The 27444-nt window shown below is 36.2% G+C and overlaps 1 protein-coding gene and 1 pseudogene across 2 annotated transcripts in view; both read right to left on the reverse strand.

Annotated features, from left to right (window-relative positions):
- Positions 1–27444, reverse strand: part of Snap25 (Synaptosomal-associated protein 25kDa) — a 379996-nt gene that overhangs the window by 129116 nt on the left and 223436 nt on the right. For both annotated transcript variants that reach the window (XM_070996705.1, XM_070996704.1), the window contains exon 5: positions 13464–13581. In XM_070996705.1, coding sequence (XP_070852806.1) covers positions 13464–13581 — 118 coding nt within the window. The remainder of the gene's footprint in view (positions 1–13463; positions 13582–27444) is intronic.
- Positions 19343–23711, reverse strand: LOC139353146 (NADH-ubiquinone oxidoreductase chain 1-like; annotated as a pseudogene).

Consider the following 27444-nt stretch of genomic DNA (forward strand, 5'->3'; position numbering starts at 1 on the left):
AATGTACTTAACAGTCATTGCAATTCCATGTATTTGAACCGATGTAAATTTGAATTTTCAAAGGGTCCGAGGCAATTTTATAACTTTGTCAATGCTAAGCGAAAGTCTTCAGCATTGCTATCATCCGTACGATTAAACTCTATTGAGGCATCTACGGATCCCGAAATTGCAGATTTATTTGCTGAATTCTTCCACTTATAGTTCTACTTATAGTTCTGTTTCATGGTCTTATTCTAGCTACCCTAATCACTTAAACAGGGCTAATTGTATTTTTTCTCCTGTAATCACCGAGAGTTCTCTCTTAAGTGATTTAGAAACTATAACGCCAACCTATTCTCCGGGGCCAGATGGACTCCCTGGGTGTGTTCTTAAGTTTTGTGCCCGAACTATTTATAAACCCATTCTTAAACTTTTTAATTTGTCTATGTCATCATCTGTTTTTCCTACTATCTGGAATGATTCTTTTATTATTCCACTCCACAAAAAGGGTGCGAAGGTTAATGTTCAGAACTATAGAGGAATCTCCAAATTGTCTGCAATTCCTAAAACATTTGAACGCAATATTACCTCTCAGTTGCAACATTTGTGCTCCTCTTTAATATCGCCGTGTCAACATGGTTTTGTTAAGCGTAGATCGACCACCACTAACCTGCTCGAATTGACATCTTTTGTACGAGATGGATTTAACAAAAAATTGCAGACGTACTTTATATATACAGATTTTAGTAAAGCCTTTGACTCTGTTAACCACTCTCTTCTTTTATTCAAATTAGATCAGCTTGGGTTTCCGAATAATCTGTTAACTTGGATATCAAGTTATTTGAATGGTAGATCTCAGAGGGTTTTATTCAAAAACGCTGTTTCCAAGATGATCAACGTGACATCTGGAGTGCCTCAGGGCAGTCATTTAGGCCCTTTGCTGTTTACTCTGTTTATAAATGATCTTCCTTCTATCGTAAATCACTCTCGTGTACTAATGTATGCGGATGATGTTAAGCTTTGTTTTTCATATAATAATATTGAATCTGGTTTCTGCTTGCAGTCAGACATAAATAGATTCCAGGAATGGTGTCAGTACAACCTTTTGAATTTAAACTATCTTAAATGCAACGTTATGACTTTTTATAGGGGTACGCCAACGTTCATGAGTTACTCTCTTCAGAACATGTCCTTGGACCGAATATACTCAGTAAACGATTTAGGTGTTCTTCTAGATCCTAAACTTAAATTTGACTCCCACATAACCTCTACTGTAAATAAAGCTATGAGTGTTCTTGGGTTTATAAAGCGTTGGTCTAAAGAATTTGATGATCCATACACTACCAAATTATTATTTACCTCACTTGTCCGACCTAATTTAGAATACTGTTCTTCCGTTTGGAGTCCTCAGTATCAAGTGCACATTGACCGTATAGAGTCCGTACAGAAACAATTTCTTCTTTTTGCCTTACGTGGTTTGAACTGGGATCAAAACGTCAGGTTGCCTTCTTACTCGAGTAGATTGCTATTAATTAATTTGCCTACTCTAGTAAGCCGTAGAATTATGCTTGGTACTATTTTTATGAATAATCTTATCAGAGGCGATATTGATTGTGTAGATTTGGTAAGCCGCCTAAGTTTCAATGTTCCTGTTAGACTAATGCGAAACTACCATCCTATCAACTTGCCACGATGTTCATCTAATTTTAGTCAGCATGAGCCCTTTCGCATTCTTTCTAATAATTATAACAACCTATCTCATTTAATTTGTTCCTCAACTTCTATCCCTGTACTAAAAACTAAAATCTTGGCTCATTTGCTTTAATCTTGTTGATCTATGTTTTGTCCTGTCTTTATTTGTTCTATGTACCTTCCTCGCGAACCGTATTTGCCCGAAATAAAAATGGGCCCGCGAGTAACAAGCACGTGCTTGGTGTCGTTTGGGCCACTTGTTTGTACTGATCTTAGTGCATCAACGTTCAACAATATATAATATATGTCTCACTAACTCACCGTCTCGCCGAATCAACAGCACACTGACCCGCCAATGCAGTCAGCTCATGTTGGAGTGTCAGCCGAGCCAACTACATAAAACTGCTACCATAATCATAATGCCCTGACCTACTTCAGAATATAGCTTATTTCACTAATCATTACACTAAACTTCTGTGTTCCAAGTAGTATATAATCATGTATTAAATGAAGAATAAATCAGTAATCAACGCATCTCATAATTCCGCGGTTCTAATAATGGCTCGTAATACACTATCTCCACTAGCAGCTAACCTACGTTAGCTCAACCTCAGCGCAGTTCCGCATCGCTGTGGTCCGGCATCGCAGTAACCATCGTTACCATTGCCGCGACGCGATCGTCCTGTCAGTAAAGCGTCCCCGTGCCAGCGACAAGTGCTCATTACCCCCTTGTCCCGCGGTGTGACCCAGAAGTGTCTACTTCGGTTAGGCACAAACATTGGTGACCCCGACGTGATCCTTTAACAACAAAGGATCACACTTAAGCAACCCCCTTCCCACCAAATACTGAACCTCTGACTGCTTCACAGGACTCAAAGCTTCGTCCAGCTTCACAGGATACTCAGCTTCATACAGCTTCACAGGATACTCAGCTTCATCCAGCTTCACAGGATCGTCAACTTCATCCAGCTTCACAGGATACTCAGCTTCATCCAGCTTCACAGACACACAGCTTTACCCGGCTTCACAGGATTCTTTGTTTCCAAGACACACAATATGTCCACTTCAATCATAGAGGAAAGAAGTCACACAAGAATCGATTTACACAATCGATTACTAGACTACCAAAATGAGCTACACTTAAGGAGATGGTCGAAAAGTAAAATAGCGGACTTCCGAGGGCCCCCAGACGAACTTTGGCCAACTTTAAGATCACAACAGGAGATCAAGTCAAAGGAGACTCCGCAATTGACAAGGTGATCCGACAGTTGCAGAGAAGATGCAACGAATTGGAATCATCATTAACATTAGCCTCGAACGGCCAAACCGTCTCCCCAGCCCTACAAAGGCACCTGGATCTCCATTGGGCGTTACTGACGAATTAGATAGCTCACCTGGGGCCGCAAATGGCAGAGGCCCCAGGCAGAGGCAGAGCTAGCCCAATTCCACACATTATACGAGGAAAACGAAATGAACCTGCTTCGAGAAAATGACGTGCCAATGAGCCTAAACTTGGCACTTCCGCCAATTAGCCTTCCGGAGTTCAACGGCGAGTATCTAGACTGGCCACGGTTCCATGATCTCTTTGTGGAATTGGTACATAATAAACCATATTCGGCCAGTCAAAAACTACAAAACGTCTTGACAGACACAACCTTCTCACTTGGTGGCTATGACGACACCTGGTTTCGATTAAAGGCCAGGTACCAGGTACCTATAGACGGCTCCTCGCGCCAACTAAGGGCCTTACATGACACAACCAAACACTCAATGAGTACTCTTAAAAACCTCGATATCAGCACAAAATCCTGGGATCCAATCCTGTGTTTTCTTATCAGAAGAAAACTAGACCACCAGTCTCTAGCTGCTCTAGAAAATTCAGCGGATGCACCAACGGAAATTCCAACGTTATGGAGTGTTCTGACGTTTATTGAGCGGCGCGCTTGCATACTGGAGACGATAAGCGCTCAACCTACAGCAACACTCCGCCATCAGTCAGTTCCCAACGAAGAGAGCTGTAAGATTTGTCACCTAGGACAACATAATTTTAGAGCATGTAGCCGTATCCAGCAAATGGACCCCAAAGCACGGCGTCAAGCCATTATTCAAGTAGGAGCATGCACAAATTGTTTGTCTACCGCTCATAAGGTTGAAAACTGTGGATAACCGGCCACTTGTCGAGTCAACCAGCAACGGCATCATTCACAGCAACACCAAGGACCGACTAGCAATCCAGTTGCTTGCAGGATACGACAACCCTAGAGGGTTCATATTCATATATTTTTTCTTTGCAATTTATGCACTGTACTTCTACTTTATTTTCACTTTGCAAATTCAGTTGCAATTTTTATCTTTTCCCTCTTCAATTTATTTTTCAACACTGTACTGCATCGTGCGAGTATTTCCGAATTGCAAATTACTTTTGTAAATGCAATGTACCGAATATCGCTAGAGTCGGTTACGTTGAGCGCTAGTTATTTCGGACCGCGATGTATTAGTTATTTTGGATTATTATTTTTATTATTATGTTTTTATTTATCCAAGACTGTTTTGGCAAAGTTCAATTTATCAATTCAATTTATTTGTCCTAAGCCTGTTAAGGCGAAGGGTAGGGGAGTCGGCAGTTTCCTTACTGCGCGTGTTGGCTACCGGATACGGCCTGCAACTCGACAATTTTTCCTCATGGGAAGCGGGTGTGTTAACTTATATATCAATATGTTAGTTTTCTCCTTTAGTTGCTATTGGGGATTCTCCAATTGGAAATTACATTGTGTCTGCTTTAATTGTTTTCATTGCAATTTTTAAAATTTTTTATATATTCTTTTAGTTTTGTATATAAATTGGACCAATAATAATTATAGCTCTGTCTTCTGCGATTTCTATGTTCTGAAGAAATATTTGTAAAAAAAGAAATTTGTTAATAAAATTATTTTTGAAAGATACTTGAATATGATATAAATCTTCTAAACAACAATGAATTCCAACCGTTATGTTTTTTGGAAGATAATCTCTTAATATAGTTACTAAATTCTGAACTTTATCGTATTCGAATATTTGTCTTGTCGTCAAAAACTTAAAGTGACTGAAGTATTGTATACCTCCCCGTTGTTAATAACAATTGTTGTTTAAATTGATTAAAGGGCTTACGGGTCTCCTGTATTACGTTTTCAAAACTACTTTCAGCGGAATGCGGTGTGTTTTGTCGCTACAACATTTGTTGTTCCGGGATTGTATATTATTTTTGGGGTAAAGCTTTCTATGAAGGAATACCATCTTTTCATTTCTATGTTTGGATTTTTATCCAAATACTCCATATAAATAAATTCGTAGTTTTTTAAAGCCTATGCTATGACTAACAATTTTTGTTTTATTTGTGGTTTAATTTAATGTTTTTGAAATAAAATTAATAAGTTTATTATCATGTCTTGCGTTGTTGTGTTACTGATGCGTCTGTTGTTATTAACAATGTTAATATTATTTAAATAATTTCCATTTTTCTAGTGAAATTTTCATATTTGCGCTTGCGCCTTTTGGCGTGAACAATATTTATTATTTTAACTAAATCAGCATGTTATTCAATTTTTTATTTTGAAAAAATAATAATATCACTAATGTAAACATGCACCGTTTTCCCACTTGTTTCCTTAAGATATTATCCATCGTTCTTTGAAAAAGTATCGGTGCATTTGTTAAGCCAAAAGGCTTTTGTAAAAATTCAAATTTTTCATTATTAATAGAAAACGGTGTTATTTTAATATCTGACTCTTTCATTAAAATTTCAAATCGATTGTAAAGAAGTATTTATGCTTTAGGTAATATTTATGCTTTTAGGTAATATTATAGATGGGTCCTGCATCGGGTATCGGTCCGGTATAGTGTTTGCGATTAGTTTTTGTAATCTATTACCAGACTTTGTTTAGGACTGCCATCTTCATTTTGACCTTTGTTGGGAACCACTAATACTGGTGAATTATAAGGACTTCTACTTGGTCTTATAATAGTTTACTTTAGCATTCTTTTGATTTCAATAACAACCAAATCTGAAAGGATGTTGTTAACTATAAATGGCCCTGTCTATATCGGTTCGAAATGGAATTTGTAAATATGTTTTTGAGTGTTCCTCTTCCATTATGTCAATTATATTCTTTTCCTGAACTTCTATTCGATTAGTACTACCCACTTAAATTTTATTCCTTTTAGCTTTTTTGCGGACGGAAATTTCATTGTCGGCGTTCTCAGGATTAGGTAATCCCAAACAATTTAAGTTTTTTTGACGGACATTTCTATTTCGTCGTGTTCAGGATTTTTTGTTCCAAACTTTCTATTTTTTATTGACGGATATTTGTACGTCGGCGCGCAGAGGATTTAATGATCCCAAGCGTGTCACGTTATTTTCCAAAAATATCGAACTTTATCGTTATCGCAACTTTTCGCATCAAAACATTTTTTATAATAAATTCTTACAATGTTAGGGTCTTGTTAATTAAAATTAATCTTATTTCGTTTTTTCATGGTACATTAACTTTTCCCTCCCCTTCCCCATATATTTCAAAACTCCCTTTCTACAGCTCCTATTTTTCTGAATATATTAAACCCAATTAGAAGGTCAAATTCCAATCATTCAATTTCATAAAACAAATGTCATTTTTCAAATATATTTGTATAGTGGTAATATTTAATAATGAAATATCCATGAACTGTAGATACTTTTTTATATATTGATAATTGATTTTTACTTTCGAAAATGTAATTTTTAATATAACAAGCAGTGGCTCCCGTGTCAATTAAATAAGGCATTTACCTGTAGATGCTGATTAACTGTTCCTTCAGGTTCCCTTTTTTGAGCTTTAGTTTGCTCCCTGGCTTGGTTTGTACGATAATAGTTTGAAAGATTATTGTTTTGATAATAATTATTATTATATCTGCCTCGATAATTATTTGCCTTCCAATTATAACTAGGTTTGTTTTAAATTTGGAGCGATCGATCAACGTCCATTGGGTCGATAATTTGATATTTTTGATTGCTATTCTTATTATTGTTTTGCCAAAAATTTCTATTTTGTGGCCAATTATTACTTTGATTATAATTCCAATTATTTCCCGTTCCTTCAGTATTATTATTTTGTATGGAATTTTTTGTTCTTAATTTTAATTTTTAAAACCATAATACCTTTTTGCAAATTGAACACGGAAATTTTTTGATTCTAATTTCTGGACCTTTGCCAAAGAATTGGGCGAACCCGGTGCATTAATGAGAAAAAGGTTTTCTAAGATAGAACCATTTAGTCCCAAGATAAAAGTTCGTATAGCATTGCTCCTTTTTGTCTTGTTTATTTTCCTGGTAATTACTTTGTCCTTTCTGTATGCCAATATGCTTAGTAAAATTATTTTTTTATTGACTTCTGTCCAAGGATACTTAATTCTGAATCAAGAATATGAATCGGTCGTTTATTGTCATATATAAAGTCCAATCTAAACAAGGTTGCATGAATTAATAATATAAATATTATTGCAGTTTTGGAGTAGGTTCACCGGTGAAATACGTGATGATCTTATTACTTTAAGAGTTGTTCCACATTTTATATTTGGGTCCATTACTTTATCTATTAATTAATTCAACTGTTAAGTTGCTGGATGTGGCCAGGCTCACCTGCAGAAAAGTTTCCTGAACATCCGGTTGCCATTGTTAAATTGAATTCATCAAAATAATTTGTTCAGTGTTGTTTGCAAGGGAATGCCTTTAAGCCCTTCCTTCCTTCTTTGGGTTTCCTTCGAATTGTATTCTTTTGGTTTGGTTTGATTTTAATGTTTTTAACGAATTCGATTATTTTGTGAGGCTCGAATTTTCTTGTCTTAAAGTGTTCTTGATGTTTTCTTGTGCGTTAGGTCTTCAGTCCACTTTTAATTCAACTTAATATTTTTAAAAGTATTATTTCATTAATGTATTATTTTCCATTTAGATTCAAAACGGTCACTGACAGTTTGTTACGTGTCGTTGGTGGATGTTTTAATTTTTCCACTAAAAATGCCGAGGTGTTGGCCGCGTGAGTTTTGTTTATAAATTAAATATATTTTTAATTAAATTGATTTTATGGAACTTTTGACGTCGCAGCCCCACGTTGGGCGCCAATTTATTTTATGAACAGTCATTGATTTACACAAATAAATCTTTTATTTTTAGTTTCTTGGTGCTAGACCTTAATTCACTTAACTCACTATTACTTCGTGCCACTTTTACTTTCTACTGCTATACTGACTTCTTAGTTCTAAAATCATATCCAACGAATCTCCGCCAGAAGCTTTTATTTTTCAAGCTTTAAGCTTTTGTTTAAATTAAAAGCTTTTGCTGACACTGTCGCATCCCGTTGTGAAATAAAAATTTGCTGACCTATGAAATTTAATTGATATCTTGTACACCCTCCATTGCAACCCTCGCTTCCAGCAGCGGGAGCATATATACGAACACATAAGGCGGTCGCTCCGTAGCCGCCATTACAACAGTCGACTCTAAAAAAGATATTTCTGGACATTTTAATTAAGAAAATCAAACCGAAAACATAAATGCTTTTAAATAGTTTCATTGAATATAAAAATGGATTCTGTGGAACAAAAATAAACAACTAATATTTTAAATGTATAACAGTGTCCATTCTGGTCAGTTCATGGGCTGCACCGATTGTGATCCTGTACCCTGGATCCCATATGAGGTGTAAGTGAAACTGTTCCGCCATTTCGTTAAAAGATTTGCGATAGTCGTTCACGGTTATTGTCTTCCTACGTTAAACTACCAATCAAGCCTTGCAGCTTAGTCCAATAGTGTCTACCCGAGGAAACGGGAAATTCACAAATTTCTTGATTAGTAATATTTTAAAAGCGTTCTCCCACTATTTGTGTTCTTTATTTTAAAGCAGCGCTTAATAACGAAGCTAGTTCCCTCGCTTATTTCCAGGATTGGGCAGATGGAAATAATGTGAGCTGTATCCTTCGTTACTCTCATACTACAGAGTGGGCATTGGTTATCTTTTACCTGGGGTTGGTAACCAAAAGAAAGCATTTCTGATCTCTCATAAAAAAGAAGGCTCATTGTGCTAGTCGAGTGAACTTCTTCATTAACTCGCGCTTCCCAAATCGGACGCCAGTTTGGTGTAGGGCATCCTGCTCTCACTCCTTCGGAGTGATATATACTTCTTTTATACACTCCGTTCCGAATTTGGCTTCAAGTTCCACCAATAGAGCATCCTGCGCTGTTTAGTAAGCGGCATATTTTCTTCCATTGAAATCGATGTCGTTTTCCTGGAAAGGCTGATTCCATTCTCATTCTCAATTGTGATTCCCCTACTTGTATTTCTTGTGCTATTGCCCTGATCAGTCTGATCAGCGGTTATATTTTTCTGACATACCTTAAGAAACAATTTCTTTTAAAAGTATCTTCTACATCTTTATATTGCATGTGTCCCCAGATCTCAGAGTCTAATAATATTAATAATAATATCACCATGCTTCGGCTTGGATGTTACCTAGGAAATGGGATACCTCGGGCGAAAGAAAAAAAAGTAATGAAGGACAGATATCGCCTGCCAATAAGAAATGACGTATCAGATGGCCTGGAAAGAGGACGGCACTTCTCAACCTTAGATCTGGCGAGCAGATACCATTAAATTCATGTAAGGAAAGAAGATATTTCAAGAACGGACTTTTTAGCAGGAGGAGGAGGAGGAGCGCTGACGCAACTTATCAGAGTTTTGTGAACAACTTTTTCGGGGACTTGTCGGGTAAGTGTTGCCTTTTATATATAGACGTTATTATGGTGCTTTCAACATTATTATAAGAACATATTTCCGACCTTAAGAAAGTTTTAAAAAGCATACAAAAGCATCAGAAGAAAATCCCTATATTTCCATCGTCGCGTGTAACAAAAACACAGTAGCTTAAAATATTAATTTCTTTTGTTCTGTGCAATGTCGTTAGTTCGCTCGAGATTCGGTATTCAACACACAAGCATACATACAGTTACCTTGCATTCACACCTAGCCAAAACATTTTCGCTTACTTTGTGTCCGGTTTTTCCGCAAGATAATTTACATTTTGAGGGCGTTGAACAATGGTGCAGTTTTTGAAGCAAAAATATGGTAACCTTTTCTGGCGAGCAAAACACCATGAAGCTGATCATAGGGCTTGAGAGAGTAGAAACGTCATCTAGAGCTCGGCTGCGGCAATTTTCGGTGAAGGTAAGTGCTCATCTGCGCGCTCTGCAGGCGATGGGCATCTCCGACCGAATGGCTGGATGTTTGAAAGTCTACTGGCATCTTTAAAAATGGATAGCGACAAGCAATCGAAATGGAAAGGACATGTGCCTATTGAAGAAATTCCAACACCAAGGAGTTCACAGTTTTCCTGGAAGCCCTTTACCAGCGTTTGAAGAATATGAAATATGCCGCTGCGGCCACCTACGCGCCAAGAAAGCAGGGAGCGAGAGCAACAAAGCTGATAACATCTATAAAAGTACACTCATACCTACTAAATCTTGTAATTCCATTTTTGGATTTTGTGGAAATAGTGGCCATACTATATATTCATGTACTGGTTTTGGCAACATATCCTATCTCCTTCGCTTCGCCCAATAGAGGCAAAGAGGCTAAATGTTTTCCTCAATTGCTTAAGAAAAGATCATCAATCATCAATCTATCATCAACCAAGTTTCTCCGTATGTATCACAGACTGGAAGGTATCCCATAAACTTACGGTAGCGGATCCAAAATTCTTTAGGCCTCAACACATGGATCTCCTTATAGGTGATAGCTTGTTCTTTGACCGGTTTTCCATTGGCCAAATCAAGTTGGCGCAAGGATTGCCTATGCTTCAAAAAACGAGTTTTAGCTGGGTGGTATCTGGCGGTGACCAACAATGTAGCAAAACGACATTGTTTGCAACTGAATCGTCATTGCAAGAAGAGAACGAAACAAAAGCAGATCTGTTGCTGAAACGTTTCTGGGAGATAGAATGTTGTTGTTGGATGACAGAGAAGGTCAAGCAGGAAGATATCGATCGTGAATAGCATTTTAAAAATTATGTTTTGCACTAAGCATCGGGAGAATTTTCAGTTAAGCTATCGCTCTAGCGAAACTTTAATTTTTAGGCGAGTCGTATTTGCAAGCTTTTGAGCGATTTCTAATTTTGGGCTCACATGTCATAGAGGACAATTCCTTTTGTCGCAGCATTCTGTCCATATGGAGGACAGCACCACAACAAAGCTTTGAGTCGTGCTCGACGGCTCAGCATCAACATCATCTGGATTTTAACTCAACGTTATTCTCATGAAAGGACCTACTGTTCAAGCAAAGCTCATGCACACTCTACTGCGTTTTCGATCCTTACTGAAGCGGATAGCTATTTACAATGCATCTTCTGAAGAGACTCGCGGCAGGAGGACTTGCAAGTCTACAGGCTTGACTCTGTTACGTCAACGATTTAATGACTGGGGGTTGATCTGTGGAAGAAGTGCTCTATTGTGCTCCAGATCACGTGTTGCTCCATTAAAGACGACAATGACGATCACGAAATTGCAGAGCTGAATGGCTTGCTCAACTTAAAAGCGAAATCTCTGAAATGGAATTGTTTGCTGCAAGGTTCTTCTGTAAGTCTGACCCAATAACTGTTTTGTCATGGATTCGGAATGATCCAGCTCAGTTCAACGTCATCGTACCGAACAGCGCATCAAGCATACAGAAGCTAACCGCACAAATGGAGTGGAAGTACATCCCAAAGAAGTGAGTTCTTAACTTCGGAGCTGTTGCAGTCGGAATTGTGATTCCATGAACAAGACCTTTTTTTGAATTCTGAATTCTTATCAAAAGCCCCACTGATAGACCTTCGCAAAAGAGTTAATCTTGCCCTTTGCTCGTTCTTGGACCTAGTCGAAGGTCCTAAATTCACTAATTCTTCCACAAATTCTTCAAATTTTGATAAAGGATCAAGTCTTGTGCACTAGCAGGAGTGGATAGTACTGGAGGTACCCAGAGGTTCATACGATCGATTCAACAAGTGCAGTTGTGGTTTGACTACAAGTCAGTAAGTGACAGTGGGCGTATACTTTTGTCCAGCTCTATATCATTTTCTTCTATATCTTTGGATCGCTTGATCCATTTGTAACTCGAACCTTGACTTCAGCGCGAATATTGAGCTTGGCAACCGATAAATGATATATATGCGTATTTATTTGATTTGCAGCGAAAGCTGTGCATTTAGAGCTTGTCGGAGCTGAAACAACAAGCGACAAGCATAAGAAGGCGGGCAAGAACTTTTGTGTAGAGGATCGAATCGATTGGCGATTCATTCCACCACGCTCTTCTCACTTTATAAAGCACAGTCAAAAAGCCAAAGCATCGTTTCTACCGCTCTGCTACAAGCGTTGTCCTTAGGTTCGATCATTGTTTGCCACATTACTGCAATCATTAACTTATGCCCATTACTTCCAATTATAGAGCACCCAGATGACATCGATGTGCTAACGCTAGGTCACTTTTTGGATACAACACCACGTCTGTGGTGGATTAGTCTGTGGTGGGTTGCGTACAAGATCGTAAGCTTGATACAAATATTTGGGAACAGCGAAACGACTACTGGTGTGTATTTCTCTTGTTCTTCGGCACCGACCCCTTGCAGCTCAAACCAGCTCTGAATTTTGGTGAAAAACATTTTTATGATGGCGGTGGAGTGTAGTTCAGGGCGAAAGACTTTAACCAAAGCTAACTAAATTCGCATCAGGATTTTTGTATGGTTCTGTTAAGTTGAGGGCTTCGACCAAGCTCATAAACGGTGTGATCTCGGATAATATAAAACCTTTATAGGGTTGGAAACGCTTCCTTCTACCTGTTACAAAAGTTCCGACGAATCTAGGATACCCTTTTACTCTAGGAGCAATGGGTATTAAAAAAAGAAAAAACATAAAGAATAAAAAGGCTTTACTACTGAATTAGCTAGGTATTTATGGTTGTTTGGTCATAACTTTTTAATCAATGGTCCGATTTGAATATTTTTTCGTATTGATAATAAGAACGAAATCCCTATTCATTTGTGGGCGTAAAAGTGCGCGTGGCACCCTGCTCAAACAAACTTGTGCCGCTCAGGAGACCCAAGACCCTGCATGCCTAATCCCAACATTCTTGCTCTTACATTTTCCGAGATCACAGCGTTCATATGGACGGATAGACAGACGGACATAGCTAGATCAACTCGGCTACTGATCCTGGTCAAGAATTTATATACTTTACGGGGTCGGAAACGCTTCCTTCTTCCTGTTACACACTTTCCAAAGAATTAAGAGTACCGTTTTACTCTAAGAGTAAGGGGTATAAGTATTAAGTAAGTATTAAGTATACCCATTTACTCTACGAGTAAGGGGTATAAATAGTATACACAAGGTCCAAGACTAAATTACTACCAACGGAATAATACACAAGCTTTAAAATGTCGGTGAAACAGCTGATATAGTAAGAGTTAAAATGGCAAAAATAATCCAAATGGGAATAACTGCTGAAAAATGGACCTCAAAAATTTTTAATTTACAAAAGGTACTTGAAGCAAAGATGTTTTTCAATATTCTTTTCAGAATATTTCTCTTTATGTGTTTAGAATCGCATTAGACCCTTTTTGTAAGTATATATTTATATTAAGATTATTAAAGGGAGACCGAAAGTACTTTAGATTCGCCTTTGTTCGCTGTTTTCCTATTTAGTTATAGACCTTTAACATAAAAAATTATAAACATTATGTTTAAATAGTAATATACAAACTTATTGCATGGAAGGACACAAATGCCGCAACATTTTTCCATTCCACTTAAATTTTTTTCTGCTTCTCTCATATCAGCATTAATTTGATCCATTCCTTCTTCAATGCGGTCCAGTTGTTCTATAAAAACATAAGAATTATAAATATTGGTTTTATATTTTATATAATTTGAATATTATAGAAGTATGTAAATAGATACAGGTTGTCGAGTAATTCCTTGCAAAAGTGAAAATGATACAGAAATTCGTATATAAGATGGAAATGAAGAAGAATTTCAAATTTCACCTTAAACACCCTAAAAAGCAAGAAAAACAAAAGAAACGAAAATTAAATTAATTAATTAATAATTAATTAATTAATTATTAATTAAATTCACTAGTTTATAGCCAAAAAAGTTCATCTTTTAAACCAGTTTTTCTGGATTAATATGTATTTCCTGTACACGTTGGTATCACTCAAAAAAATCCCAAAGAATCGTTCTTGAGATATTCGCGAAAATCATGTTGTTTCAATGTTGCTTGATTAAAGAGCTTATATTACAGAATCCAATTTTCTAACCGTTTGACAGATGTTGCAATCTAAAAGTAAGTAGATGTATCTTTCCGAAAACATTTCACTTTTTGGGATCGGACTTTGATTAACGGAGTTATTAACCAAAGAAATTCCCAAAATTTACATTTTCTATCCTTTCTTGCAATAGCTATTTATACCCGTTACTCGTAGAGTAAAAGGGTATACTAGATTCGTTGGAAAGTATGTAACAGGCAGAAGGAAGCGTTTCCGACCCCATCAAGTATATATATTCTTGATCAGGATCACTAGCCGAGTCGATCTAGCCATGTCCGTCTGTCCGGATGAACGCTGAGATCTCGGAAACTATGAGAGCTAGGCTATTGAGATTTGGCGTGCAGATTCCTGAGCTTCTTACGCAGCGCAAGTTTGTTTCAGTAGACTGCCACGCCCACTCTAACGCCCACAAACCGCTTAAAACTGTGGCTCCTACAGTTTTGATGCTAGAATAAAAATTTTAGCATAAGTGTATTCTTCTCATCAATACCTATCGAGTGACCCGAAAAAAAAATTGCCACGCCCACTCTAACGCCCACAAACCGCCCAAACCTGTGACGGCCACAGTTTTCATGCTAGATAAAAAATTTTAACTGAAATGTATTGGTCTCGTCAATACCTATCGATTGATCCAAAAAAAATTTTGCCACGCCCACTCTAACGCCCATAACGCTTAAATCTGTTTACCGCCGGTAGGTGGCGTATTTAAATCTCGATTTGCATATCTCCATTTCCCTTTGGTCCCTTTAGCTGAGTAACGGGTATCTGATAGTCGAGGTACTCGACTATAGCGTTCTTCCTTGTTTTTTTTAGTTTTTCTACCTTAAGAAATATTGTATAAATTATTTTGAGCACTTGATTCAATAGATTAGTTTGTCCTTTAAACATTAAGACCAACTTTGCAAAAATCGGTGTCTAATCGATAGTGCTATTTCATAATATCACATTTTCCTCGAAAAAAGGTTTGCTGTGTTCCTAGCGTCAAATTTTTCACAATAATTAAGTGGTTACAAGACTAAAATGTGCAAGCGCTCGATTATCACATTTTGTTACGTATGTCTGTATGCGGCACATGTGCTCTCGGGTAACCTCTTTTCAAAATGGAAAGAGATGCCATTTTTTTTGTAGCACCCATTGATCAGGAAGTAGAGCTGACTTCAATCGCAAAGCTTCAGCATTTGCTCTCATGTTTATCTGGTTCAGCATTGGAGAACGTAGTGTCGTTAGAGATGCTAAATACCAAGTTGCATTGGATATTTCAATGAAACGATCTGACAATAATCGTCTGATTATAAAGGCTCATACAAAAGAGATATTTATGTTCGAACGAGTTGACTCTTCGGTTGCAAGGTTGCGGGATTACACGGATCACATAAACTCACATCTTCGGACAATGGATTTTCTTGCCACTAAGGAGGAAATTTTCCACATTTTTGGAAAGTAGATGTCGCACAATAGAGAATTTTGAGCATGGGATGCAAGGAAATCCTTGGCAAGCTTGCAAGTCTGAAAGGGCCGTGAGAACAAATCAATGAAAGGCATTTGCAACTATAGCTGAATCGGTGTCATGCGTATGTTGTCGTAGCGCAGATCATATGATATTTCAATGTCCCCGTTTTGACAGGTTATCGCGCAGGGGTCTCCACAAGGAAGGCATTGTCATTATGCAATATGCATGATGCGCGAAACTGTTCTTCAAGTCCTTGCCATTCCTGTCAATCGAATAATCACATGCTTCCCCATCATAGAAAATCAGTTCAGGAGCCTAATCCACCGGAAAATCAAGTACCAGGTTCAAGTCATATGATTTCACAACGTAGTTCCATTATGGCCGTTTCGTCATCTGCCTCGCCATCAGTCTCACTGTCCGTCTCCCGTCAACCCCTTTCATCTCAATATTCGGTTGAGCCGGTGCTTCTCGCCACCGCCGTTGTCCTAATTAAGAATCGCGCAGGCAAGTACGTACCCTGTCGCACGCTATTGGGCTCAGGATCTCAAGTTCATTTAATTACAACTCGTTTCGCCAATCAACTTCAACTTAGAAAAACCAAATCGTTGACCGCAATAACTGGCATCAGTTGACATCATCTTAAAGTCTCGTATATCACATTTTACCAATAGCATTCAGGCCATCGTAACTCGAGAATAACTGATCAACAACCTATCAGATCAGATTAGATTCAGTTAACTCCTGGAATGTCCTTGTTACAAAAACCAATCTTGGATTGGTTGGATTTTGCCTAGTGGTGGGCAGCAGACCGCAAAATATTCGTCACTCATCGCAACTCATTGCTTATCGGAAGAGACCGGTGGCACTTCATTAGACCAGATCGTGCCTCGGTTTTGGAAAATAGAACAAGTCACGGAGCCAATTGCAAAGATGTCAAAAAAGGAGCTCCAGTGCGAAGAGCATTTTTAGAGGAATTATACTCGTCTTCCATCTGGAGAATATTCGGTTCGCCATCTTATAAAACGTTACCGCGTTTGGAAAACCTCGAGCGGAAATTTATTAGGAATCCTCAAATAAATAATAAACCCTTTACAAAGGAGTATCTAGACCTCAAGCTCTTGTCGCTAGTGCCTAGCTCGGAGGTAAAATTATATAAATATTTGTTAACGCACCATTGCGTTTTGAAAGAAGAGATCACGTCCACTAAGTTGAGGGTAGAATTTGATGAATAGGCACCGACATCATCTGGGTTCTCGTTAAATTAGGATCTTTTATCGGCACCCCTACACTCAAAAAAAATTTCACCGTACATGTTAGAAAATCGACCGTGATTTTACAACGCCATTAAAACAAGAAAATTTTTCTTGGTTTTAGAAATATTTTCTTAAACTAAGAAAAATTCACCGTTTATTTTTTTTTTATAATAAACAAGAAGAAGAGAATAAGCTTTTTTTCTTCTTCTTTTTTCTTCAATATTTTTAAACCTTTTTTCTTGAAATAATTGCGAAATCGCCCTTGGTTTTGGGCAAAAAATATTGGTACATTTTTATACTGTGTGCGGTCACACTAAGGCAATGACAATGCTTTTCGTGGTTTCTGTCCTTCGGATGTTCAGCTCGTGAAAAACTTGTTGTTTGATAGTGAAAAAAATTGTGAAAAATGGACAGGGACAGGGAAGCCCTTAAATCAATTTTCATCGGTAAGTACATATATACCCTTATTACATAGAAGTGTATGTTTAAATATGTATATATATACATATGTACATATGTATATTCGAGTTTATATATTGACATGTTCTTTACAAACATTTATTTCAGAGCAATTTATAAATGAAGAAAGTTTGCCATTCTTAAAATGGGATCAGATGATCAAAATTATTCCTCAAAGCATGGTAGGGCCAGCAAATATATTTTTTCGAAATTGGAGAATTGGCAGTCTTGAATATGTTATTTAAGCTTTAAAATAGTTACAAAGATCTGCGCAGAACACTTTAAAAAAATCACCCTTAATTCAAGAAATTCGCCGTTCATTCAAGAAAATCGCCTATGATTTTGATCCAACGGCGACTCGCCTTTATTTTAAGTAAATAATTTTCTTGAATTTATGTAAGCTTTTTCTGGAAATTACTACAAACTTTTCTTAAATTCACGGCAAAATACCTTATAAGTTGGAACAAGTTTCTAGAATTAAAAAATCTGTTCTGAAAAAAAAGGCTTTTTTTTAAAGAACAAGTACTACTTTTTTAATCTTTAGGGAATTTCTTTTTTAAAATATGGATTGTTTTTCTATATATTACGGTCTTTTTTCGTGTTTCAAGAAATTTGTTTCTATATTTAAGGTCAATTTTTTACTAAATCGAATAACTAATTTATTCGTAAATCAAGAAACTTGTTTCTATCTTTGAAGGCAATTTTTTCTAGTTTGAATAACCAATTTTATTAAATTTTCAGCGGTTTTTCGTAAATCAATTAACCCATTTTCTTTATAATTACACAAATTAAATTGTCTTACATATCAGCAACTAAACAAAAATAACGCAAACGAAATTATTAGAAAAACCACGATGTCAAGTTACCCTTCAGTTCTGCAGTAGGGACGCGGTGACATGGCTCAAGGCAAAAAGCTTTTTTGTTTTTTTTTGTGTGCCTTAAACGCTGTGCCGCTGTTGACGTCATTAGAGAAGTCGGCGCAGTGTAGAAGACTGCCTACGAAAACGATCGTGCAACAAAGAGATGCAGATATTCGGAGCTTCCCTCTCTTTCTTTGTCTTATAATCTGCCTGCACTCGGCGCTCTCAGAGACAAATTTCGGCAGGTCCGTTATTTCTTTTGAGTCTCTCCGTTATGTCCGGCTAGCGACTAATGTTTCGGCGGAAAAATTTTCGTGGCGCAGCGACATGTGAATGCCCTAATATTTTAGGAGCATTATTGTATATCGAAAAAAAACAACTAATATTGTTTTATAAAAGTAAATTATTTGATTATAGTAAAATTAAGTAAATTGAATTTACTTTTAATGTTGTGCTTACGTATTATACATTAATATTACAATATATTTTTTTAGTTAAGTTATAGAAATTAAGTTCGTTAAAATTTATTTAAATATTTAAAACATTTTAATAGTACCATTTTTAAAGAATTCATTTTGTATTTTTTACTCTAAAAAGTAAAAATTATGTAGTCGGATATTTTTCGCTTTAGAAAGGGTATAGGTGCAGTGGCACGCGCCAACAGCGAAGAGAAATTAAAAGAAATCATGTAAAGGGGTGAGAGGAATGAACATTGTTTGATAAAATTCCTTTTCATCCTTATTTTACATTTAAGGATATTGTAGGATTTATTGTAATAATTTTTATCTTAATTTCATTAGTACTAATTAGCCCAAATTTTTTAGGAGACCCTGATAATTTTATTCCAGCTAATCCATTAGTTACACCTGCTCATATTCAACCAGAATGATATTTTTTATTTGCATACGCTATTTTACGTTCTATTCCTAATAAATTAGGAGGAGTTATTACATTAGTACTATCAATTGCAATTTTAATAATTTTACCTTTTTATAATTTAAGAAAATTCCGAGGAATTCAATTGTATCCAATTAATCAAATTATATTTTGATCTATACTAGTAACAGTAATTTTATTAACTTGAATTGGAGCTCGTCCAGTTGAAGAACCTTATGTATTAATTGGACAAATTTTAACTGTTAATTATTTCTTATATTATTTGATTAATCTATTAGTTACAAAATGATGAGATAATTTATTAAATTAATATAATTAGTTGATGAGCTTGAATAAGCATATGTTTTGAAAACATAAGATAGAATTTAATTTTCTATTAACTTTACTAAAAATAATTCATTATAATAAAGAAAATAATACAATTTTAAAACCAATAAAAAATAATAAATAATTTAAAGAAAAAGATAAAAAACACTTTCATGCTAAATATAATAACTTATCATAACGAAATCGAGGTAAAGTACCTCGAGCTCAAATAAATACAAAAGAAATAAAAGTTAATTTAACATAAAATAATAAATTAAAAACATCACACCCTAAAAAAATTACACAAAATAATATACTTATAAATAAAATTCTAGCATACTCTGCCATAAAAATTAAAGCAAATCCTCTTCTTCTATATTCTACATTAAATCCAGAAACTAATTCTGACTCTCCTTCAGCGAAATCAAATGGTGTTCGATTAGTTTCAGCTAATGAAATAGTTAATCAAACTAAAGCTATAGGAAATAAAATAATTAAAAATCATATATAAATCTGATAATGAAAAAAATAATTTATATTATATCTTCCAATTAAAAAAATAAAAGATAAAAAAATTAAAGCTAATCTAACTTCATAAGAAATAGTTTGAGTGTAAGAATATAATTTAACAAAAAAAAGGTATACATATTCAAACAAATAAAGATAAAAATAAAGAAAAAATTGGAGAACTATAATATCTTAAATAATTAGATAATAATGGATAAGTTTGTTCATTGTTTGGTTCATTCTGTTTGAGTTATTGAAAGGGAAGCAGTCATTTAAATTGTGCGCAGCAGATTTACTTTTTTCTTCTTTTAAAGTGAAAATAATAAAGTCAGGTAAGTGTTACATTAAGTTGAAGATGTTGTGCATTGATCTTAGTTTAAAGTATTGAGGAGCGTTGGCCAAGGATTCGGAGGACCCGGACAAAGGTTTAAGGAAGGCGATGACCAATGTAAAAAGCAAATTAACGTAACATAAAATAAGGCTTACTTACAATAATTGTCCTTTAACAGAAAACCTGAATAACATTATTTAATTAAAATATATTTAAAAGTATATACAAATTTATGTATTTTAAATTCTATAAGTAAAAACTCATGGAAAAAATTCTGATTTTCACAAGTGATTTCACTTGGGACGTGTCACTTGCAAGTGATTTCATAAGTGAAAACTCATGGAAAAAATTTGATTTTCACAAGTGATTTCACTTGGGACGTGTCACCTGCACGTGACAGGCCATACGAAAAATGAGTATAAGGAACAAGTGAAATCCCGTGGGACTTCGAAAAATTTTCATTTGAATTTTCACTTGTGAAAATGCGGACATCCCATACAATTTTCTATATGGAGCGTCACTTGTTCTTCACTTGTGCAAGAGGACATGTCCCATGGGATTCACAAGGTGATTCACAAGTGAAACTTTTTTTTTGGAACTGAAGCGTAGCTACTCTATTTACAACTACAAATGTACATTTTTATACCCGTTACTTGTTGAGTAAAAGGGTATACTAGATTCGTCGGAAAGTATGTAACAGGCAGAAAGAAGCGTTTCCGACCCCATAAAGTATATATATTCTTGATCAGGATCACTAGCCGAGTCGATCTAGCCATGTCCGTCTGTCCGTCTGTCTTTAAGATCTAGGCTATTGAGATTTGCCGCGCAGATTCCTGAGCTTCTTACGCAGCGCAAGTTTGTTTCAGCAGCGTGCCACGCCCACTCTAACGCCCACAAACCTCCCAAAACTGTGGCTCCTACAGTTTTGATGCTAGATACAAAATGTTAACTGAAATGTATTGTTCTCATCAATACCTATCGATTGACCAAAAAGAAAGTTTCCCACGCCCACCTTAACGCCCATAAAGTGCCCAAACCTGTGACGCCCACAATTTTCATTTTCAAATTTGACACGCCCACTCGAACGCCCATAACGCTTAAATCTGTCTGCCGCCGGTAGGTGGCGCATTTCAATCTCGCTTTGCTGCTTGCATATCTCCATTTCCCTTTGATCCCTTTAGCTGAGTAAAGGGTATCTGATAGTCGAGGTACTCGACTATAGCGTTCTTCCTTGTTAGTTTTTATTTTTAATCTTATTATGATAATCATGAGTAATATTCTAGAACGTTAATTTGATTTATTTTGCATTTTTGTTTAAGCCGCACGACCTTGTGTTTGTGCAATGTAAAACATTCCATAAATGTCTTGGCATGTGCGCACGTGTATTAATGGATGTATATACATAACCAGTCGTAAGTTGCGGAACGTGTTTTAAAAAAACATAGTTTTGGGTCGTACCTTTTTTACGCAAAACAGCACGCATGCAAATTTTCCAAGGCAAATGTGCGTGCTGGGTGCATTCTATTGCGGTGCCTTCTAGAAGTGTTTCAGAATAATGCATCCAGGAGCATGCCCAAACACCCGTTTCGGGAACGTATTCCGAAAGAAATAGTTCTGGGTCGCATCTTTTTTACGCAAAACAGCATGCATGCAAACTTAACTAGCAACTGTGCGTGCTGGGGGCAGTCTTTTGGGTGCCATCTGGGTGTATTTCAATATAGTGCATCCAGGTGCATTTTAGTGGGAATGTAAAGAAACCAAACTCAAACCCGAAGGTTGCCGATGCCCATTTTTTTACAATCGTCTTTTTTCGGAACTGTTCTCTTGACAAACAAATAATAAAGACAAAAGGGAACATTCAAGGAAGCAAGCGGTTTTTCTTGTCTCTTGCATTTCTCGTCAGTTGCATTTTTAGTTCTGAAAAGTGAAGTTCGTGCAACGTGTTTTGAAAAAGTTTGTTGCTTTCTGCCACCAATTTTACATCAATATTTTCACAGGTAAGTAAATAATAATAGATAATTTAGTTCAATATGAACACAATAAAATAACACAGTACATGTACACTGAAAGTTAAAGTTAGCTTTAAACTACTAATTTACATAAATAATGTTCGTTGAACATTCCATTTATTATACCCGTTACTCGTAGAGTAAAAGGGTATACTAGATTCGTCGGAAAGTATGTAACAGGCAGAAAGAAGCGTTTCCGACCCCATAAAGTATATATATTCTTGATCAGGATCACTAGCCGAGTCGATCTAGCCATGTCCGTCTGTCCGTCTGTCTGTCCGGATGAACGCTGAGATCTCGGAAACTATGAGAGCTAGGCTATTGAGATTTGGCGTGCAGATTCCTGAGCTTCTTACGCAGCGCATGTTTGTTTCAGTAGAGTGCCACGCCCACTCTAACGCCCACAAACCGCCCAAAACTGTGGCTCCTACAGTTTTGATGCTTGAATAAAAATTTTAACTGAAATGTAATGTTCTCATCAATACCTATCGATTGACCCAAAAAAGAAGTTTGCCACGCCCACCCTAACGCCCACAAGCCGGGATAACCTGTGACGCCCACAATTTTTATGCTAGATGCAAAATTTTAACTGAAATGTATTGGTCTCGTCAATACCTATCGATTGATCCAAAAAAAAATATTTTAATCTCGCTTTGCTGCTTGCATATCTCTGTTTAGCCGAGTAACGGGTATCTGCTAGTCGAGGTACTCGACAATAGCGTTCTTCCTTGTTTTTTCAATAGGTTTTAACCTATTAGAAAGTCTGATTTTAACCCATCTATTTCATAAAATGTGTAACGCGTATCGAAGATCGTTACCATGTGATAATATTTAATTATAGAATATCCATTAACCGTAGATACTCTTTTATGTATATGAAGCTCGTTTTTGTTTTTATAAATCTCTGTTCTGATATAGCAGGAGGTTGCTCCTGCGTCAATTAAAATATTACGTTTTTTATTTATCTTGCTATCGTATCGTATTAAGTAGGGTAATCCTACTCCCGATTCTGGCCTAAAAAATGGTCCTCTTCGATATTATTTAATCGCATAGTTCTGTTTGCCGGTTGGTTAACCGTACCTGTTGGATCTCTTTTGTTCTGCGGATTATTTTGCGGAGTTGTTTGTGTCTCCTGCTTTTTGATTCCATTTATTCTGGTTATAGTTGTTGTTGCTATAACTGTTATAACCCTGATTGTACTTTGGCCTATTCTGAATCTGTAAAGATTCATCTACTTCCATCTTCCTAAGTCTTGTTCAATTATATGGATTGGACGTTTGTCGCTAAAAACAAAGTCCAACCTTGCCATTATGGCGTCAAAATTTAATACTCTCCCATTGTGTGTTAGGGCATCGTTTGCTGTACCAGTTATTTTGTTTCTCAAGATTGACAATGCAGAAAAGAATCTTTCGCTACCTCTAGCATATTGCCCCATGACTATTTCTGCTGATTCCCTCCTGTCTTCTTCTCCTTTAAATTCCCTGACTGATTTGATTGATTTAGTTGTGCTTTTAAACTCACGATCTCATTCCTTAAAGGATTCAACTCACTATTTACAATACGTGCAATTAAATCGCTCATTTGGTTATTAGCTTGGCTGCTAGAAGCCATTGCGGGTTGGGGTAGAGGCATTGTGAGAATTCTTTCAAAATCGTTAATTAGGTCTTCCATTTTGTTTGATTTTATTTAAAATTTTGTCCTTATAGTACTTAAATAAAATATAAAAAAATAAACAGTATACGCTCACTAATTGTCTTCTCTTCTTCCTGGGTTTAATATAAAGTCTTCTGGTTTCCTTGATGATCTTTCTGGGGTCGTCCTTCTTGGTTGTTTTTAGCGAGGGATGGCCCTCAGCTCTTCCTTCAATTTATTTTTGTCGATTGTTAATTTTTTGCGAGGGACTGCCCTCAGCTCTTCCTTCGGTTTGTTTTCTGGTCGGCACTATTTAGCGAGGGATTGCCCTCAGCTCTTCCTTCTTGTTGACTTGTATTTTTAGATTTGTAGTTGTATTTGGCTTTTGTTTCTCAGTTGATATTTTTTGTATCAACTTTCACTTCCACAGTTTTACAATTTTTGTTTAATTTTGTGAATTATTTTTTGAGACCGTTTAGTTTTTTTTGTTGAACAGCAGGTTTATTATGCCGATTATTAATTAGCGGATTGTTGTAAACAAATGGGATTATTTCATTTATTGATTTCCTCCTTTGTTTATAACACGAACTTTTTTTGGCTGGTTAGGTTTTTATTTGACCACGCAAGTTCCTTTTTACTTTAAAACCGTTAGTAATTTATTTTAAAGCTTTTAATTAGAACAATTTAAGCGTGGCCCCACGTTGGGCGCCAATTAATTATTTCACTTGCGAATAATTTAAAAAAATTTATTTTTATTTTTATTCACTAAGTTACAACTTTACAACTTTTCCTTAATACCGACTTTTATTCTACTGTTCACAATATTTTCTATTGAACCGATCTTCTTGGATGCAAAAACGGACTGCCTGGCCAAGGGCCGATTATCTGATAAACAAACCTCGGTTAAAGTGAATTGGGGAACTCATTAAGAGTTGGACAAGGGTTGGACTCAAGAGAGTCGGGAAATCGGATGATCAAATTCTCCGCTCGATTGCTAAACGGATTACGCTGCAGTTTTGGGGCTCGCCGGGTGTTGACCTGATGCTTGTGTTTACATTAGCTGGACCCCGCTTAGTTTATGTTAGGAGGACCGCGGCGCAATTGAATCTTAATATTGAACTTCGATTGAAGTGGGGGAGCTAATTGGGATTCTGTGGGAACGCTGAGTAAGGGGATCCCAGCTAAGAATTGTTTATAAGAAATTGTATACGACTTGGGTAAGGCGGCTGGGCGCTCGAGCTGGAAAGCGTTCTCAGCTAAGAATTGTATATGAAGAGTTTGTTTATAAATTGGGTAATGAGGCTGGGATCATGAGCTGGATAACTTGCATGTATGTATTATAAACAAAGACACACATGGGCCTTTCTATTACAAACCAAACGGACTTGGCAAAAAAAAAATTTTACATTTTTGATTTGCCTGAAACTTTTCGGAAAATAAGTAAACACGTGTATCAGGGTTAGGCCGAAAACAAATTATTTTTTAGTTAGAATTTTTTAAAGTTTGTAAAAAAGCTAGTTTTCAAAAATTACCCTCTGTTTCCAAGTCTATATCTTCATCATAAAATCCTCTGAAACCCCTACTCTTTAAACACATTTTTTTAAGCACACAAAAGTTTTAGTTTCTTAAAAATAAAAACAAATTTTAATTTTAACAAGAATTGAAGTTAACTTCGGCAAGCCGAAGCTTGTATACCCTTGCAGTTATATTTATTAAAATTAAAAATACAAAAAATGGTATTCCCAATAGTATAAGATAATATGTCAAAAAACACCGAAGCTATAATTTGTTTCATATAATTTTCTCACCAATTTTCCGAATGGAAATATAATATATTAAATTAAATATATTTCCTTTTTTATTTACAAATTATCAACAGATTGTTAAATAACTCAGAAATACAAACGCCATAAGGTTTTAATGAGACCGAGCGAGATGGCTGCTGAAAATATCAGAGGGCTTATTACATTAAATTCGATATCTTGAAAACAAAAAATGGCTCAAAGCTATAAAAAAACCGATTGTAGGTGACAAATGAAGGCATATTTTAAAATACAAAAAAAAAATTTTTTTTGGGGGGCAATAATTAAAAAAAATTTTATAATCGAAATAGGTTTTTATTTTTAAGAAATTAAAAATTTTGTGTGTTTAAAAAAATTTTATTCAAAAAGTAGAGGTTTCAGAGGATTTGATGCAAAAGACACGAAATCAGTAGCATAACTACAGATGGAGACATAAACTTGCAAACAGAGGGTACTTTTACAAACTTTAAAAAATTCTAACTAAAAAAATTATTTTTTTTCGGCCAAATCGTGATACACGTATTTACTTATTTACCGAATAGTATATGTAAAAAAAAGTTTCAGGTAAATAAAAAATGTCAACTTAAAAAAGGTGTTCGGCTTGTAAAGGAACGGCCCACATATGTACACACGCAAAATCGTACGCAGACGTAAAATTCCAGGAATATTCTGGTGCGCAGATCTTTGTAACTATTTTTAAGCTTAAATAACAAACAAATATAATTGCTGGCCCCACCATGCTTTGCGGAATAATTTTGATCATCTGATCCCATTTTAGGAATGGTAAACTTTCTTCATTTATACCATGCTCTGAAATAAATGATTGTAAAGCACATGCCAATATATACATATGTACATATGTTATGTATATATATCGAATTTCGTTCGGGTTCCATTAGATCTGAGTCCGTTTCGGTCTGAACACAGGCATCGATTTACAGAGAGTGACTATTCGTTCTTGTAACTGCCTATCCTGTTCCTGCGAACCACATACGGCGACAGCGACCCAACGCTTATACACTGAGATATACCAATCGCCGACACGGCAATACTGACTCTAACACGACCTCGTGTATAAAAGACTATATTTTAGGTTTCTCTTTTGTTTTCATTTTATTTCTATTTTTTTAACAAGCTTTTATTTTTACAACTTAAACAAATATTTCCACAACGAAATTTAATTTACATTTTTATACCCGTTACTCGTAGAGTAAAACGGTATACTAGATTAGTCGGAAAGTATGTAACAGGCGGAAGGAAGCGTTTCCGACCCCATAAAGTATATATATTCTTGATCAGGATCACTAGCCGAGTCGATCTAACCATGTCCGTCTGTCCGTCTGTCTGTCCGGATGAACGCTGAGATCTCGGAAACTATGAGAGCTAGGCTATTGAGATTTGGCGTGCAGATTCCTGAGCTTCTTACGCAGCGCAAGTTTGTTTCAGTAGAGTGCCACGCCCACTCTAACGCCCACAAACCGCCCAAAACTGTGGCTCCTACAGTTTTGATGCTAGATTGTATTGTTCTCATCAATACCTATCGATTGACCCAAAAAAAAGTTTGCCACGCCCACTCTAACGCCCACAAACCGCCCAAACCTGTGACGGCCACAGTTTTCATGCTAGATACAAAATTTTAACTGAAATGTATTGGTCTCGACAATACCTATCGATTGATCCAAAAAAAAATTTGCACCCCAAACTCTAACGCCCATAACGCTTAAATCTGTCTGTCGCCGGTAGGTGGCGTATTTTAATCTCGCTTTGTTGCTTGCATATCTCCATTTCCCTTTGATCCCTTTAGCTGAGTAACGGGTATCTGATAGTCGAGGCACTCGACTATAGCGTTCTTCCTTGTTTAATTTATGTAAACTCATTAATGACCAATTTCACAAAATAGTATCAGACCT

Source organism: Drosophila suzukii, chromosome 3, assembly GCF_043229965.1.
Source record: "Drosophila suzukii chromosome 3, CBGP_Dsuzu_IsoJpt1.0, whole genome shotgun sequence".
Classification (NCBI taxonomy): Eukaryota; Metazoa; Arthropoda; class Insecta; order Diptera; family Drosophilidae; genus Drosophila; species Drosophila suzukii.